Source organism: Papilio xuthus, unplaced genomic scaffold (assembly GCF_000836235.2).
Source record: "Papilio xuthus unplaced genomic scaffold, Pxut_1.1 DF828177.1, whole genome shotgun sequence".
NCBI lineage: Eukaryota > Metazoa > Arthropoda > Insecta > Lepidoptera > Papilionidae > Papilio > Papilio xuthus.
In genome coordinates, this window is record NW_013530472.1 from 5,333,288 (window position 1) to 5,349,822 (window position 16,535).

Consider the following 16,535-nt stretch of genomic DNA (forward strand, 5'->3'; position numbering starts at 1 on the left):
TCGAGTATAGAAGTACTAACAGGATGTAGAGGAATGTTAGGAGCATCAGGTTTCGATATGGAGACTTTAAGAACACTCCTTATCATCGTAATCATCATCATCATCAGCAGCAGCAGCAGCTCACTATACGTAGCCACCGACGGGCTTGGAGTCAAGCCTAAGTTACGGGTGACACTTCTTATAATGTCATAAAACTTTTTAAATCTTACTGTCAACGGAGCTTTAGAATAAAGTTGTATAACCGGAAATAAGAGAAGAGAATAGATTGCTCGGGGCGTCAGCTATCACGATGGTGCGCGGATTCCATAACGATTTTTTGATATCTGTTTTAGGAGAGGATGATAATTAAAATGCCATTACCAATGTTCGCGGACGCAACGGAAATTATTTTTTTCATCTCGAGAACTTTATCGAAATTCCTTTTAATAAATTCGGAATTTAATAATTATTATAATACTTTTTTGCAATAATAGAACACCATATTGTTGATTTATTAATGGAGTATATATAAAAATAAGTAATTCAATTAGTTTATTTCTAAAAAAGGGACGCTTCTTGGATATACACCGCTTCCGTTGGAATTAAACCGCAATATCTTTAACACGTTAGCTGCCATGTCGGACTATATGTCCGACAAGCTAATGTATCAATCAGGCCGTGCCGGACTATGTGTACGACAAGCCATACTTCCACATTCAACACCTCGCTGTGGCTTTTTAATCGAATTTTTGTATACAGCGAGACCCGCAAGGCCCCATTCAAATTGTTTTAGTGAAAATTTATTAAAAAAAAATTTTGTTTTTCGAAAAATCGTTCTGGCAGCTAACGTGTTAAGTTATTTAATAACTCTTCTGCAGATTCCATTTATATGATCCCATTTACTTAAATGTCTGCATGTAAAGGAGAATCAAACTGGCAACCTACAACACACAGTCGTATCGTAACAACAACGCCATTATAAATATTATAATATTTCTATTTAAAGGCATCATATCCGGGAGTCAGTCAGCGTGAGCTCTGACTATCAATTTACTTAAAGAGGGTAATAGCTGTTAAAACCGCTGACAAAGGCGTGCCGTCAGCGTTGAATCTATCAAACCGAGCGAATTGCCATGAATTACCATAACGCGGTCCGTCATACCGCCCGCATCATCTGTCCCACCGCCCACATCCCCCGCTATCATCCCATCAACCCGCAAACAGGATTTACATAAAAGCTGACATGGTTCATGATATTTATGACCCTTTCCTTGTTCTGTAAATATATTAAGGTGTGTCTTTTATATCTAACCGACTAAGTATAATAAAATCTCACCTTTATATCTCATGGTGTCTCTAGAAGGAGACAGTACTTTCGCATTTAATTAAGTAGGCACTAAGGGACTCCCATACAGTGACGATTTACCGTGGGTTTCCAAAATTCCTGTTAGAAAATTGTTAGCTATGTTTTGTCAAAGATAATAACAGGGATGACGATATGTTTTAAATAGAGATTTTGGTCACAGAAATCAACGATTAGTGTAATAAATCTACAGCAAGAGACTGTTTATGTTTCTACGACGTAAAAAAACGAATTATTAGGAGGGAAGAAAATTTATTGTGAACATCTAAAAATAGCATAGTATAGTTAAACATTTCAAAGGTTTACAATATTAAATAGGTTTTCTCCTTGTATTGATTTCAATGTGGAAACAAAGGTTAGGTTAAAAATACTTTTTCATTTTTTTAAATAAAACCACAAACTGTTCATCACGACTCTAAGTATGATTGATTACTTTAAACGACACGGTGTCATTATTAACACGCTTTTTATATCAATCATGTAAAATTCAGTGGAACACAAAAGTCAAAGAGAATTAAGAATTGAAATGAGGTAATCATAGGAAATCATACTGTTTACTGCAATATGATGATTGATCGTTGAATTTCTATGATTGCATATCGTTGCCGTCGAAACTAATGATTGTATCGTAGCAAGGGAATACAGAGCACTCAAAATTTAGAGATAAATTGTGTTTGACAAAGTTCTGATTGTCAATTGTTTACAGTATTTTTAGTTTTCTTAAAATTTCTAATGAGCCCAAGATATTATTTTTAATTAAATAGTGCCTCAGTCAATTGCATATTATCACATTTGTTTTGATAAGTGACACTTTTGATTTCTCTTCAGGATTTAAAGTAATTAGTTTTAATTAAGTAGTATATATAATTGGAATCTCGGAATCGGCTCCAACGATTTCCATAAAATTTAGTATACAGGGGGTTTCGGGGGCGATAAGTCGATCTAGCTAGGAATCATTTTTAGAAAATGTAATTTTAGTCGTGTTTTATCGATAATCAACTTAAATATAAACTTAACTTTTTCTATCAGTAAGATCGAAAAATATTGTTCATATTTCATCATTTTATTAGTAATTACTAAATTTATACTACTACTACTAATTTTATTAGTAATTTAAATAGTAATACTTAAATATAATTTCCAAAAAACACAATTAAAAAAAAAACCATCCAGGTACTATTATGTAATTCTAAAAATCTATAAGAGCTGTATATTATGTATACTGAATATGTTACATGTAAAAATATGTTTTTTCTTTTGTTTCAGATCAATCATGTGAATCAAAGATGAAGTTATACAAAGAAAATTGTACTTAGAAATGGCACGCACTAGAATAATTCTTGACGATGAAATAAAAATAGTTACAATCCTGTCATAGAGGTGGTCATGACTACAAGAGTGCCATATTATTATAATACAGCGTACAACAGTATTACCACATATCCATATCCATCTAAACGACCTCCTGATAATATGATAACACAAGCAAACAATAATTATAGCGCCACTGAGAAAACGAAAGCTGATTACGAAAGGAAAGAGATTGGAAATGGTACAAAAACTAGAGAGAGTTTTATGATGTTAGTCGATGATTTTAGTGATTATTTCTATGGAAATGCTAGTCAGGATATATTTACCGTTCACAATGGTTCCCTAGACATTTTAAATGATGTGTACGAATACTCAAATTGCACGTTTAACGGCACTTTAAATATTTCGTGTTTCAACAGAGTTGATGTTACGCCACAGTACAATTTCTGGGCTTTATTACTGTTGATATTTCCATTTTTTACTCTGTTCGGGAACGTGTTAGTGATATTGAGTGTTGTGAGAGAGAGGACTCTGCAGACGGTGACGAACTATTTCATAGTGAGCTTGGCAGTGGCTGATCTATTGGTGGCGGTCGTCGTTATGCCGTTTGGAGTTTATTACTTGGTGAGTGATTGTTAAGTTTTTTATATTAATAAGTATACAAAGAAAGCATAATATTATACTGAAGTTTAAATTAATTGTAAAGCGTGTTTTGAAATTAACTATCAATGAGTCGAGGTAATAGCGAAAAATAATAAATCCACAGCATGACTTTTTAAAAACTGATAATAATTTACCGGATAAAACTTTTTAAATGTTTATAAATGATTTTAAATGTAAATGGCCGATTAAGCCGCACTGCGGAGACGGGTTGAGGTATTTTAATAGGCATAATTATTGGCTTCGTACGGCTGCATTGAATAATCTGTCCAACTCGCCACTGACACGACGATTGGACATTCCACAATACAATTTCATTGCGGTTACATCGGCTTTCTACTACGTCTACTACGACGTCACTTTATCTGCAAAATAAACAACGATTTATTTGAATATTTATATTTAATAAGTGATTTAGGAAGAAAAGTAGTCAAAAAGTGTATCAAGCCACAAAATTTAGTTCAATATCATTGGAATTTAATTCCTATGAAAAGTTTCATTGAAAGTAAGAACATTGTTTCTGAACAATTTTACTAAAACATATACTTTAATAATAATGACTTGCAGTAGAATATTAAATTGAATTATGTTATAAAAGGAACTTTAATTTACTTTGATAAGACCGTGCGCTGAGCTTTTCTGATCCAGACATTGATGTGGGGACGTAATCATTTCACAAGTCGGATTAATGGTTCAGCTAAATATGAAATAATATTAGCAATAAAAATTCCACATTCCTGTGTACTCCAAGCCGAAAATAGTACTGACTTTTGTAATGTGACCGCCTAAGAAATGTTGTCATAAAACTTTTACGTCCCACGTGAAATTCAGCTGCTCGTAAAATATTTCTAATAAAATTATTTCATGTTCCACAATAGCGATAGAACGATTTCCTTTCAGGAATTTCAGTAAACCAAAAAATGGTATTTTAGAAAACATCTATTGTGTATTTTAGACATTAAATATTTTTTTATTATTAAATTATCGTAATATTTGTCAACGTATCTGCGGTTTCTCTGGCGTTGCGGATGTCCATGGGCGTTGGATCAAATAATCTATCCTATAAAAATAATATATACATAACTCTAAAACATAATCTACATAATTTTAAATTATAATATCACTAAACTGCATACACATATCATATTAAAATGTCGATTTTTTATTTATGTACCCAACGTTTGCGTTTTCTGAAAACGTTGCAAATGTTCCACGAGGGCGGACCAGGGAGAATTAGCAGAAAATGCTCTTGCTTGAACACACACTCACTGCTCAATAGCACTGCTCTTCATATTGTATTAGCGATCAGAAAAGATGAAGATGATAATAACTCGATATATCTACTAATTCACGTCGGATACAACTATATTTTAACACATTTAGGTGATTCTACGAGAGATATCGCTAATCGAGTTACCTTCGGATTATGTTCTGCCTCGGCAGCGTGTGTGCCTTTGAATAATAGTAGTACTCCACTGTCTACTACTCTGCCTTGCTCTGCCCTCGTGTGAAATCATTAATGCAATTCAAGTCACGTATGTATTGATTGCATTCGCAGAGCATATCGGTTGCTGAGAATGCGATGTGGACTAGCGTCTCAGTCGTAGAGCACGCGTCAACTTCGCTTTAAACTTAAATTACCTACTTGTCTTTGTGAAAATGTACTTTTTTACGTGATTTCACTTCTGAAGAGCATCTATGTTGTATGGAAGGCGAAGATTACACTTTTGACATTTTCTTTTAAGGTTATACTCTGGCTGAGATGTTAAGTATTCTAACTATTTGATTTAAGTTATTGGTCATTTTGATTCGCTTTCCTAGGAATTGACAGTCAATTTCCCGTCAAGTAATGCGCTAAATTATGCTATAAAATTACTTAAATATAGTTAATTATCATTAGACTAAATATAAAATTTCGAGCTCCACCTGAGGCTCACGGGCTGTGTTTTTACATCGCTAATGAATAAATCTTGTTGAACGTTCAACTTGTTTTATTAACATAATTGATTTATGGACATTATTAAAGCGTAATTAAAGTAAAACAAATGAACATAATTTTACATTTACCGACAAACTAAGCTCTCGGGTATTCACATACTATGTATGTATATCAAACTAAAAGATACAATTTACAGTTAGATACAAAAATATTATTGTAAATTTTTATACAGTACTGTTCCCTTTTAGAAAATAATATATATTAGTCTTTACCTTTAATTTAATGATGTATTATTATTATGCACCTTGTATTCATTTATTTATCATATTTTTTATATACTACATTTCATATACAAAATAAAAAATTATACAAAATATTTTATATTAAAAATAGAGCATCACCGGCTGCGGAATCCCGTGACTCAAACAACCAGTGGTCAGGGCTGCAGATACTGGAACCTTCTCACGATGCGTGCGGTTTCGAGGATAACTGTCTTTTGTATCGGGCCCTTAATCCAACTGTTTAGCGAGAGCTACTTGAGATGTTGGTCGAAGCTCTTTACTATCAGTCCATTCACCGATACGACTATCGGAATAATGGTAGTAAATTTCATACGACACATGGAATTATTATTATTATTCATTGAAGAAAATTTCTTTTTAAGTATGAATCAATTTTTTTTCTATTCTTATCACCTAACCTTTATAATAAGTCATCATGTACAACGAATCGAAGAAGAAGAAGAACCTTTATAATAATCTTAATATCTATTCTTTTGCGAATGTTTAAGATAACGTAAAACCGACCTATAGTATTACCAAGTATATAACTTTAGTCTAGGGCTTGTATTAAGAATAGGCGATCTTTCTGCTCCATTTCCTTTTGACGCGTAATGATCCTTGAAGAGTTTTAGAAAAGGATATGAATGGACATTAAGCCTTTGATAGATTATATTATATATTAGACGTATGATAATTTGAATTATCGAAATTATATTATCCTACATACATACTTTACTAAACTTATCCAGAAATATCTATAATATGTAGTTATAAAGATTTATTTTTACTATTTTTTGTGACTTTTTATATTGTTAATTGAATTAATTAATCACAAATAATTTCGAAGACTTATTGTTATTACATGATCCACTGTCTTTTGTCTCTTATAACCTGTAATATATGTATCTATAGTAATATTATAAAGCTGAAGAATTTGTTTTTTTTAAACGCTCTAATCTCAGGAACTACTGGTCCGATTTGAAAAATTCTTTTTTTGTTTGATAGTCCATTTATAGAGAAAGGCTTTAGGCTATATAACATTACGCTGCGACGCTTTTTTATTTCCGAGCGGACAGGGTCACGGGCGACAGCTATTCACTAATAAAATTGTATTTTATTGTACTACTAAATCTAAGGTAGACGAATGTTGAATGCAGACGAAATCAAGTTATAGCTTCCTTCAAGCAATCAAAAATAACACAATACATACAAAGTCAATTCAATAACTAGTGTAGTTGTAGAGTTTGCTATTCTAATAGCACTTATTTCACACATTCAAAGCGATAAATGTTATGCAATCGACCCTAACATTGCGTCGGTTCGGAAATTCAATTGGAAAATTTTATGCTTTTAGAACTTTATTATAAATGGTGTGACTTTAACCAACTGTCAAAAGTGGCGCAGTTTTGAAGTGGAGTTTTGAAGCCAGGCACGAGAGCCGGCTATTTATAACTAAATCCGTGTTCAAAATAAACTCTGAAAATTCTGTTATAAAATTAGAGAGTCAAATAATAAGATTATAATTACCCGTTGAGAATTTTTTCCCTCCTCTCAGACTAAGATAACAAACGATGTTGCTCCCCTCCATCATTTAGCAAACATGACTGACAAACTACATTACGTACTCTTTTTCAGTCTAACCTTACTTCTTACTAATATTATATGAGAGTGTTAGTTATGAAGAATGGATCGATAGATGGATGTTTGTTTAAGTTTTTTTAATACCGTACGGACGAAGTCGCGGGCGACAGTTAGTTAGTATAACTTAAATGTAAATTTTTTAAAGAAAATGTATAGATGATATCAGTAGATAATACAATAATATATGCGATGATATATCAACAGCAACATCAGTAAATGAGCGTGATATCTGCGGTCAACCGCAAACATCGGCGGCGGCGCTGATTACATCGCGGTCGCGGCCTCAAGTGATAATTAAGATTATACGCGATATTTACATATCATTCATATATATCCCTGATTAACACAACACAAGACATTTGTAAAATAGATTTAATAGGTTAAAACGAAAACCCGAGTGTCACTTTGTTACCTTTTGGTTCCTTTGTTCAGAATCAGCTCGCCTGCCAGGCACGACTGGGTTTACAAGTTTTTACTAATCGGGATATCACCGGGAAGGGTACTACTAATATTGCAGAAAAGAGATCGGAAGATATATCCTTTGCCACAATGACGAAGTCGGGGCGCGTAACTAGTCTGTGATAAAAAATAAAATAATAATTTATAATTTCTTCCAAAAACATAACGTTTAAATAAATACCATTTGTGAGCACTTTATTTAAAGCTTTTCAATAAGAAGTGTGAATGAAAATTTTGACGATATTTCGTTATAACGAAAATAGAAAAATAAAAAGCTTTTAAGGATCCATTTTAACGTTAAAAACGTCTCTCACCTAACGATCTTTATTTAATTTGATTCCATAACAACAAAACAATGATAATAAGTACTTGCTTTTACAACCACAATTTTTACTCTGATTGTATAAGAAATAATGGAAAACAAATATTTCCTCTTGTTATTCAAAGAAAATGAACTTAAATGGAATAAAAAATTTGTACGTATTTCATTCCATCTCGATTTCATAGTAAACTTCATGTACTAGAGAGTGCGTGAATTCGGTCGTTACATAAACCAGCCATGTAATAACACCGTAACATACATGTTATATATTTTAATTGCATATAAATTTTTACTGGAGCTACGCTCGCTTTATACCTTGGGATAAATTTATGTTACGTATTTTCAGCATACATATTACCCTGTTACCGGTAAATTATTTCTATTTCATTGAGATTTTTATACTTACATTTATGAAACTCAGAGTAAACTAATAAAAAAAATAGCTAAACATTCGAGCTCTAAAATAGTCGTTGCCGACGTTCGGTGTCGGCACCGACTAGTTTTGAGCCCGACAAGAGACAAAAAAACGTGACGGTTTAACCGTGTTTATATATTAGTTTATAATGCCTCACTAAAGTTATAATGTAAATTTAGAATAAGTTATTTATTTTCATTTATTATATTTTATAATTTATACAAAGGTAAAAGAAGACCAGATAAATTAGAGATGGATTGTGTGAAATAGAATATGTGTAAAAAGGGTAAATTCAGATAGGACGGCTGATAGAGATATATGGAAGAACCGTGCCGACTCTACGTAGGGAAACGGGCGACCTGATGATGATATTTAACGTACCTGTATATGATATTGCAGAAATTTTATTGGAAACAAATTAAACTATCGAAACGATAATACACAGTAATGTATTAAAACAATTCTTATAAATCTATTCTAATAGTCTCGTTGTCAGCTAATCCGTATAAACTACTTTAAGTTCGCGATAAAAAATCAAAACAAACACAAAGAGAGTCATTGACCTGTCAAAGTGAGTAAAGTTAAGCAATAAAGAAAACCGCGGGAGCGAAGGATTTTAATTAAATAATTTAAATGTCAAACTTGGTATTGTAACTGAACAAATTTACAAAGTTTACGAAGAGGATAACGACTTCCCAAGTCATATTTTTAGCTAAAGTAAACGTAATTTTTCATAAACCGACGTCACGCCAATAAGCAGTACTCTGGTCTAAACATAGATAACTGAAATATCCTTCTATATTGAATTTAAACACATAGTAAATATAATTTTTTTTAATCAGTAAACTCTTTAAAGTTTTATGTATCTAATTTAAATCCAGTATTAGTTTAAATAGTGTTTCGATCAAACTCTAGGTTATTTTCCTATCACTTATCTTCGGCAGCGCTAAGCTCCGAAACGTCAAGCCATCGCTTCGGTATATCTTTGATAAATTACAGTGTTTGCTTGCTACACGCTAAAAGACTTGAAGATTTTAGCATAAAAATTTGATTTTTAATACTACATACTACAAGTTTAGTATTAGCAAATAATAAAAATTAAACAACACTCATTTTTCTTAGAAGATTGATACGCGATGTCTCTATTAAAATGATAACTAATTTGTGGTATACACAACGTATGTTATAGACGTTAGCTTTAGTTTCCACTGCCGAAGCATTGTTACAATAACATTTCTTTATCTATAACTTTTTAAAGAACAACTGGGATAATAAAATGACAGTGGAACCTAACGGTTAGTTATCAATATCATTACGAATACACTATATTTCGCCTTTTTAGTACATATTTTAAACATAAATAATGAATTTCATATCAACATTAAAATGACTCGCCAATTTTAAATTCATTTTATAATTCGTTAAGTAATATTAATCAATTTAAAACGGCCCAGTCACTGTACACTATCAATGGATTCATAATGGATTAAGAGCTTTTAAAAGTAGATGAAATGAATCATAGCTTCAGATTTTAATTACTCTATATGAAACAGCAATAAGTAGTTAATTGAAAATGTACCGAAATTAAAAATATTATAGGCGACTATACAAAAACTGCGATCCATGTATTGCGGACGTCGGCCATTGCCTACTGCCTAAAGCTCTGGGGAATTACTTACTCCGCTGGCGCATCGACTCAAAGTGGGTCTTGGCCTCCGACACAAGAGATCGCCAAAGTCGCCTGATTTGCGCCTTCTCCTGCCAGTCCATCGCTAGTAGATCCCACAGATTCAGTTCTACGGTGTCTCGCCAGCGCTACCTGGGCCGACCGATTTCGGTTGGCGGCCAGTCGGGGTCACTGGGGAATTAAGTACCTCTAAAGATCTTTGATTTCCGATCTCAAACAAAGAAATAGATCCTTTAAAAAAGTCAGAATAAGTTTTATCTCGTGCCAAACGGAAATTCATAACATCTGTAACATTTGTGTTAAAGTATTTATATTCTACACAGACATACAGATTAAATTTGTTGAACAAGTTAATTGAATAACAAACTAAAATTGTTTCAAACTGTAAATGAATCGGCTTACAATAATTTTATCCGCGGGCCATTTTCAAACAATATTAATTGAAACATTTGTTTTGTATAAATAACTAACGATCATAAACAAAAGTCGGTGCAAACTTTATCTCGAGGTTCGCGTCAGTGGAACAGAGTACAAGTAATATCTGAAGGAATCCTCAGTGGCCGAGCCGCAAGCTGCAAACTTAAGCAATAATGTATACCCCAGCGAATTAATTACTTTAAAACTTTGTTTATCAAACATTTACTTGTATTAGAACATGATTTTTAAACTAATATATTTTTAAGTAGCTCTTGCCCGAGACTGCGTCCGCACGGAATTAAAAATAAAACTAAATTGTAGCGTATGTGCTCTTCCGTGCTATTGTTTACATCTATGCCAAATTTCTGCTGTTTTGGAGATAACTTCTAACAAACATCTATCCATTTATAATATTAGTAAGATATACCATACCGAATTAGTGTTTTCATCAAGTGAAAAAAATTTGCTTGTTTCTCCTTTCATACAACAAAATAATTAAATTAATAGTAAAATACAACAGTATTACTAATAATCATAAAAGCAAATACATTTTTTAAAGTTATTTCTACAATTATGTTCTTATACAAGAATAAAGGTAAATTGCTAGCAGCGACCATTCGTACAAATTTAAAGAAAATTGACAAGCAATTACTTACAAATGAATCGAACGGCCCACAAAGGTTTAAATGTAGATTCACAAATTGGAATCGAAGCTTGAGGCCGGAAACCAATTTCTAACGTTTCAGCTAAATCAGATTCAACATAATATGCCGAATACTAATTTCCAATGTTCCAAGGTACGGAAATAGGCTTCTGTAAATTTGTTTCCACCAATGTAAACGTGAGTTTCCATTGTATTACCAATGGTTTCAAGGTACACCTGGCCCGTAGTTAGATTTTCTAAAAAAAATAACGTGATATGATATTCATTTTGAATCCAAGCTCTTTAATTATTTATTAATATTTTTGTACGGGCGAAATCTGCCAAAGACGTCTTAAGGGTTCTGTGGGATTTGACCCACTAAAACCCCTTCGGAGGCCAAATCCAAATGTTCCGGGATCTCCAAGGAACAAACCGGAATTTATAAACTTAGGAATGTATTTGACTTTACATTATATTACATAAAATATCCTTTAATTATACGATCCCGGAATCATCCTCTCCAATTCAAGGCATTGCATCTTATGCATAATGAACGAAACATAAACAAGAGGGTGGAAGGCATTAGACGGTCGTCATGGGAATTATTCCTTACAATATCTAATTAACGCGACGCTTACAAAAGCTCACAATTAATCAGGATTAAGGATTTAATAACAACAATAATACTCTTTGAATTATTCAAATAAAATAATTGTTATTAAGACATGACTTACACTTTAGTTATTATTTTTAAATATAATAACTTAATTGTCCATCCTCAAATCTGTGAATTTGGATATACAATGAAATTATTTCGTATCTTGTAAGCACGCAAACATACCGGAATAAAGAACCTTTTATCATAAACAAAGTCGTGTGCACTAAACAGGTCGGACAGTAAAATGTGTTCAATAAAGTGTGCTCCACTCACCGCAATATAGAGCCGACGTGTCTCCACGAGGATTGCCGAGATTCAAGCCACGTGGCGGGAAAGATATTGCGCCCATCTAGTAAGCTTTTATAACCAAGGCGAATATAAGGGACCCTACACACTTAGTTAAACAAATTAAACTGAGTGACTGAGTTTTAGTCTTATAGAGAAAATATTTCACTGTTTCTTATTTAAATAATATTAATTTATATTATTCAATGCATATAACATGATAATTGGATTAATAATAGTTTTTTCATATAATCGACTAAAGCTTTAAATAAAATTCTTTTTTTAAAAACCGTAATAAAACAAGAAATAAGAACGAGAATAAATTATTTCTGTAATAAAATGGAAAGTGTATGAGTTCATTTATGTGAAGAGGAAAGGGATAAACGTAAAATGTTAGGAAAAATTGTGAGAGAAAGTTTGGTCGGCGTAATCCTGACGAAGTGTTCCCGCGACCGGTCCACTGGCCGCGAAGTGTTACCTCACGCTACAATAAACTCCTAGTCTGTACTTTTATAGCGGCTTTATTGTGTAACTTTACATTCCTTCTGCACTAACACACAGATAAACCAACAGATTGGGTTTATGTCCTCCGATGATGTCTGGATGCCGTTTAGATATTGTTTTATTCTAACAGATATATAAGTCAAAGTTGATTAGTTAAACAATTTAATATTTTAAACGTACTAGAAACTCTACGTTTTTTCTTGTTCACACAAAATTATACTACTAGAAATCCCCTAATCTTACTAATATTACAAATGCGTATGTTTGGATTGTTGGATGTTCGTTTGAAGGTATCTCCAGAATGGCTGAACGGATCTCGATGAAATTTGGCATACATATAGAATATAGTGTGGAAGAATACATAGGCTACTAGTTATGTTCTTTTTTAACGACAGCTAAACAATGAAATAAAAACAACATATTTCGGGTTACATTTCGTTTACATTTGACGTTAACACGTAATGAGTGGGTTCATTCAAAGTTAGTACAAAGTCTTATTTAATAATTACTCCATGAACAACAACAAACTGCCAAAACAACTGACCAGGAAGTCAACAGCTGCATGTCGCTCTGAAAGCCAAATAAAACTGGCGCAGAGGGATCTCGCCTCGGGAATAATAAGTCAGGATTATGGCACACCGCTGACGTCCGGACTTACATAAACTTGTCTAGTTGCTAACTTTAGTAAACTAAGGTTCCTTGCACACTTAATATTGACACATACATATTTTGGGAAGTAAATCATCATTATCATCATAAGCCTAAACCCAGCAGTTCTCCCGGAGCTTCGCTCCCGCCTCCATGACTACGGGTTTTTGTTACTAAAAAAAGGAACTCACTATGGTTATCTTACTAATATTATATATGCGAATGTTTGATGGATGGATGTTTATTTGAAGGTATCTTTAAAACGGCTGCATGGTTCTTGCTGAAATTTGACATACGTGCAGAAGATAGTTTGAAATTTAACATAAGGAATATGTGCAAAAAATAGTATGGACAAAGAGTCTATAGATGTCGTTTCTTCTTATATAAGAAATCCAGCAGTGTACTGATATTTTCCCATGATTAGGCAGTACGCAATCGTTTTTTTTTAATTTCCTATGTTTCATTTAAAACAGCAGAGATAATAATTTGAGGAACTTTTGCGTTTTAAAGTCATGCATAATAGTTATAGCAACATAACTCAGGATTACTTATATTGTAGCTCTCACTCTGTCTTACACCATACGTTCGTCCATCAGACACGAGTGAGCAAAATATATTTATTGGCAATTAATCAAACTGTAGTTGGAACATTGCCAGAAATTCACCGCAAGGACACACGCCTCCGCTATGATTCAATTACTTTGGCTTTGACTTATCGAAGCTGTACGACTATTCAAAAATATACAGAAGGGATACTATGAAAAACGTTATTTACGGATTGTTTTTTTTTATATCATAAGGTGGCAAACGAGCGAGCAGTCACCTGAAATCGCTGAAATAGCGAAGCGACCGTTGCCCATAGACATACGCAATTGCATATGCGTTGCCTACCTTTAATCGACGGAGGAGAGGATGCACAGAAAGAAAATATTTTCCCTTTCCATGCATCCTCTCATCCGGAAAGTCCACTTCCACTTCCCATCCTTTCCTTATAAGAAAAAGGGTGGGAAGGGAAAGAGGACTAATTTATTATATATAAAACTCTTTCATTTGTAGCCTTTAGTGTTTACGAGCTCCAGAACCTATCCTCAGCATATTATTTGTTAACATAAGTGAAAAGTAACATTTTGTGAAAACTAATTGCTTCCCTATTGTATAATTTATTGTTTTGAAATATAAGTGTTAGGATATTATTCAGCTTTTTATATAGACAGCTGTTTTGATGTTGCAGGGGCAGGCACTGACCAGGATCTGGTGATATTGTAATATTTATGCAAAAATGTTTCCTAGCTATATTATATGGGAACATTCACATTCATAGTGAAAATATAATGAAACGAAATAATTTCCTTCTGTCATAAATATCATTGGCAAGGAATAAGATATGGAAAACGTTTCCGCGCGATGGCGGCGGCTCTGAACCACTCACCCATAAATTCTTCACCAGTGCACTCCATTAGCTCCAACAGATACTACCGTCTCTATATCATATACGTACCAGTGTCGGAGTGCATTTTGACATTTTGTTGTACATGTTTTTATTTTTTACTGGCTGTCTTACGACTCTGTCCATGCCGACTTAAAAAAAACCTTACGTAGACTATGTGTTCTTCCAGGTTATGTTCTGCATTTCTACCAAATTTAATCGAAATCTGTTCTAGGAATATCTACTAACAAACATCCATACATCCAAACATTTGCATTTATAATATTAGTAATATATTTCAATGATCTACGGTTACGAACATGGATGGTATGTAGATTTCTGGTACTAAATCTACACTTAGCGGCTTCCTTAACTCTACAGTTAAATCCAAAACCGTCCGCCATGGCTCCGTTTTTTGACTCTATCCCGCTTCTCATGTCTCTTTGTCATTAGTTCTGTAGTGTAGTCGTGCGGCTGACCTACATGTTACTTTTACGCGAGAGCATTGCCCGAGTTTATGGATCAAAAGTCTAGCATTCTTACTAGACTATTGATAATAAACTTTGTTATTCTACGAGCAAAAGTTTTTTCTTGTTACTTCTAATATTTGTAAGTAAACATTCGTAGTGTCTAGAATACTAAAATATATGATTTGATGGAACTTCTTTCTGAAGTTTCGAGGAAAGTTAGTCTTACTTTAGTCAACGTAATTAGGTATTTAATAAAATCTAAGGCTATCTATCGCCAACGAAAAAATTAAAAAAAATTCTAGTGTTGTCATAAAAACATACTGATTACCATACCTCTTTTGCATACACATCGCACGAATTTATGACGATAGTACTTCCTGGGGTGACAAAAGTTTTAAATTGTTTCAGTAACTTTTGCAATAAAATATCTAGCAAAATAATCTTCATAAAATTAAATTCAGGAACTAAAAAAATCCTATCAAATTTCCTAATCTTGTTCGCAATGGCCTCAATTTAGCAAACCACAAATCACAGCATCGCGCACGTCACGTTACGTCACGTCGAACTCTCGCCGTCATTAGATAGACAGGCTGCGGAAATAAATCCCCTTACAATTCTCTTCTTCGATAATCAGTATCAAGATTGGGAATCGTAAGAAAACTGCCTTCATCAACCTTCCTCAGATTATATCGATTAAGCTTTGCAAGCGTTAAGATAAAGGAACAAATAATCACTAATAAAATATTACTTAAAAATTAACAAAAAATACATTAATGCAATTACAAAGATCTCTAATGTTCGATGTTACAAAAAGTAGATGAATCATTAAATAACAAACGAAACGTTTTAAGAGACGTTGCTTCGTTAAAATTTGCGAGCCAATTAGTGTTTTTCATGTTCAATGTAGCGTTTACTTGTTAATTGTAGCGTTTCATTCGACGTTCCCTGTCTTTGTTTTGTGCAAGAAGCTTTCAACATGCCAAACAATTTCACGGAAGAAAGCTACTCAGTGAACTAGTTTTGTTCTAATGCATTTTATCTTTAAATCTAAGAAAGTCTTTTATTATATTATAGTAAAGACAACACATTTAAATGTGAAATATTATTTTGTAGATAAAATCTACTTTACAACAGCTAATGCAGGATAAAAATTAGGCGTAGTTTTGAGTTAAACCAAAGTTCCCGCTATCAAAATGTATGTAAAACACCATTGTTCTTTTTTTCAAAGAGAGCAAAAGACATGGACTTCTTGGCAAATAACATTTTAAAAGCATTTAAACATCCTTTGGCGTAGTCCTTTAACTCCTTAAGTGGTTCACTTCAACATACGTGAATCGCACTTTAATATCAAAGTGGTTACCTTTAATATTGCGAAGACTTTTGCACACATGGATTTCTTTGAAACATTTAATAGTGTACACTTTTTG

At 33.1% G+C, this 16,535-nt stretch overlaps 1 protein-coding gene across 1 annotated transcript in view; it reads left to right on the forward strand.

The window, feature by feature from the left end:
* Positions 1 to 16,535, forward strand: part of LOC106113905 (dopamine D2-like receptor) — a 90,363-nt gene that overhangs the window by 33,092 nt on the left and 40,736 nt on the right. Inside the window, exon 2 of the mRNA XM_013306965.1 lies at positions 2,609 to 3,277. Within this exon, the coding sequence (XP_013162419.1) occupies positions 2,729 to 3,277 (549 nt within the window). The 5' untranslated portion in view covers positions 2,609 to 2,728. The remainder of the gene's footprint in view (positions 1 to 2,608; positions 3,278 to 16,535) is intronic.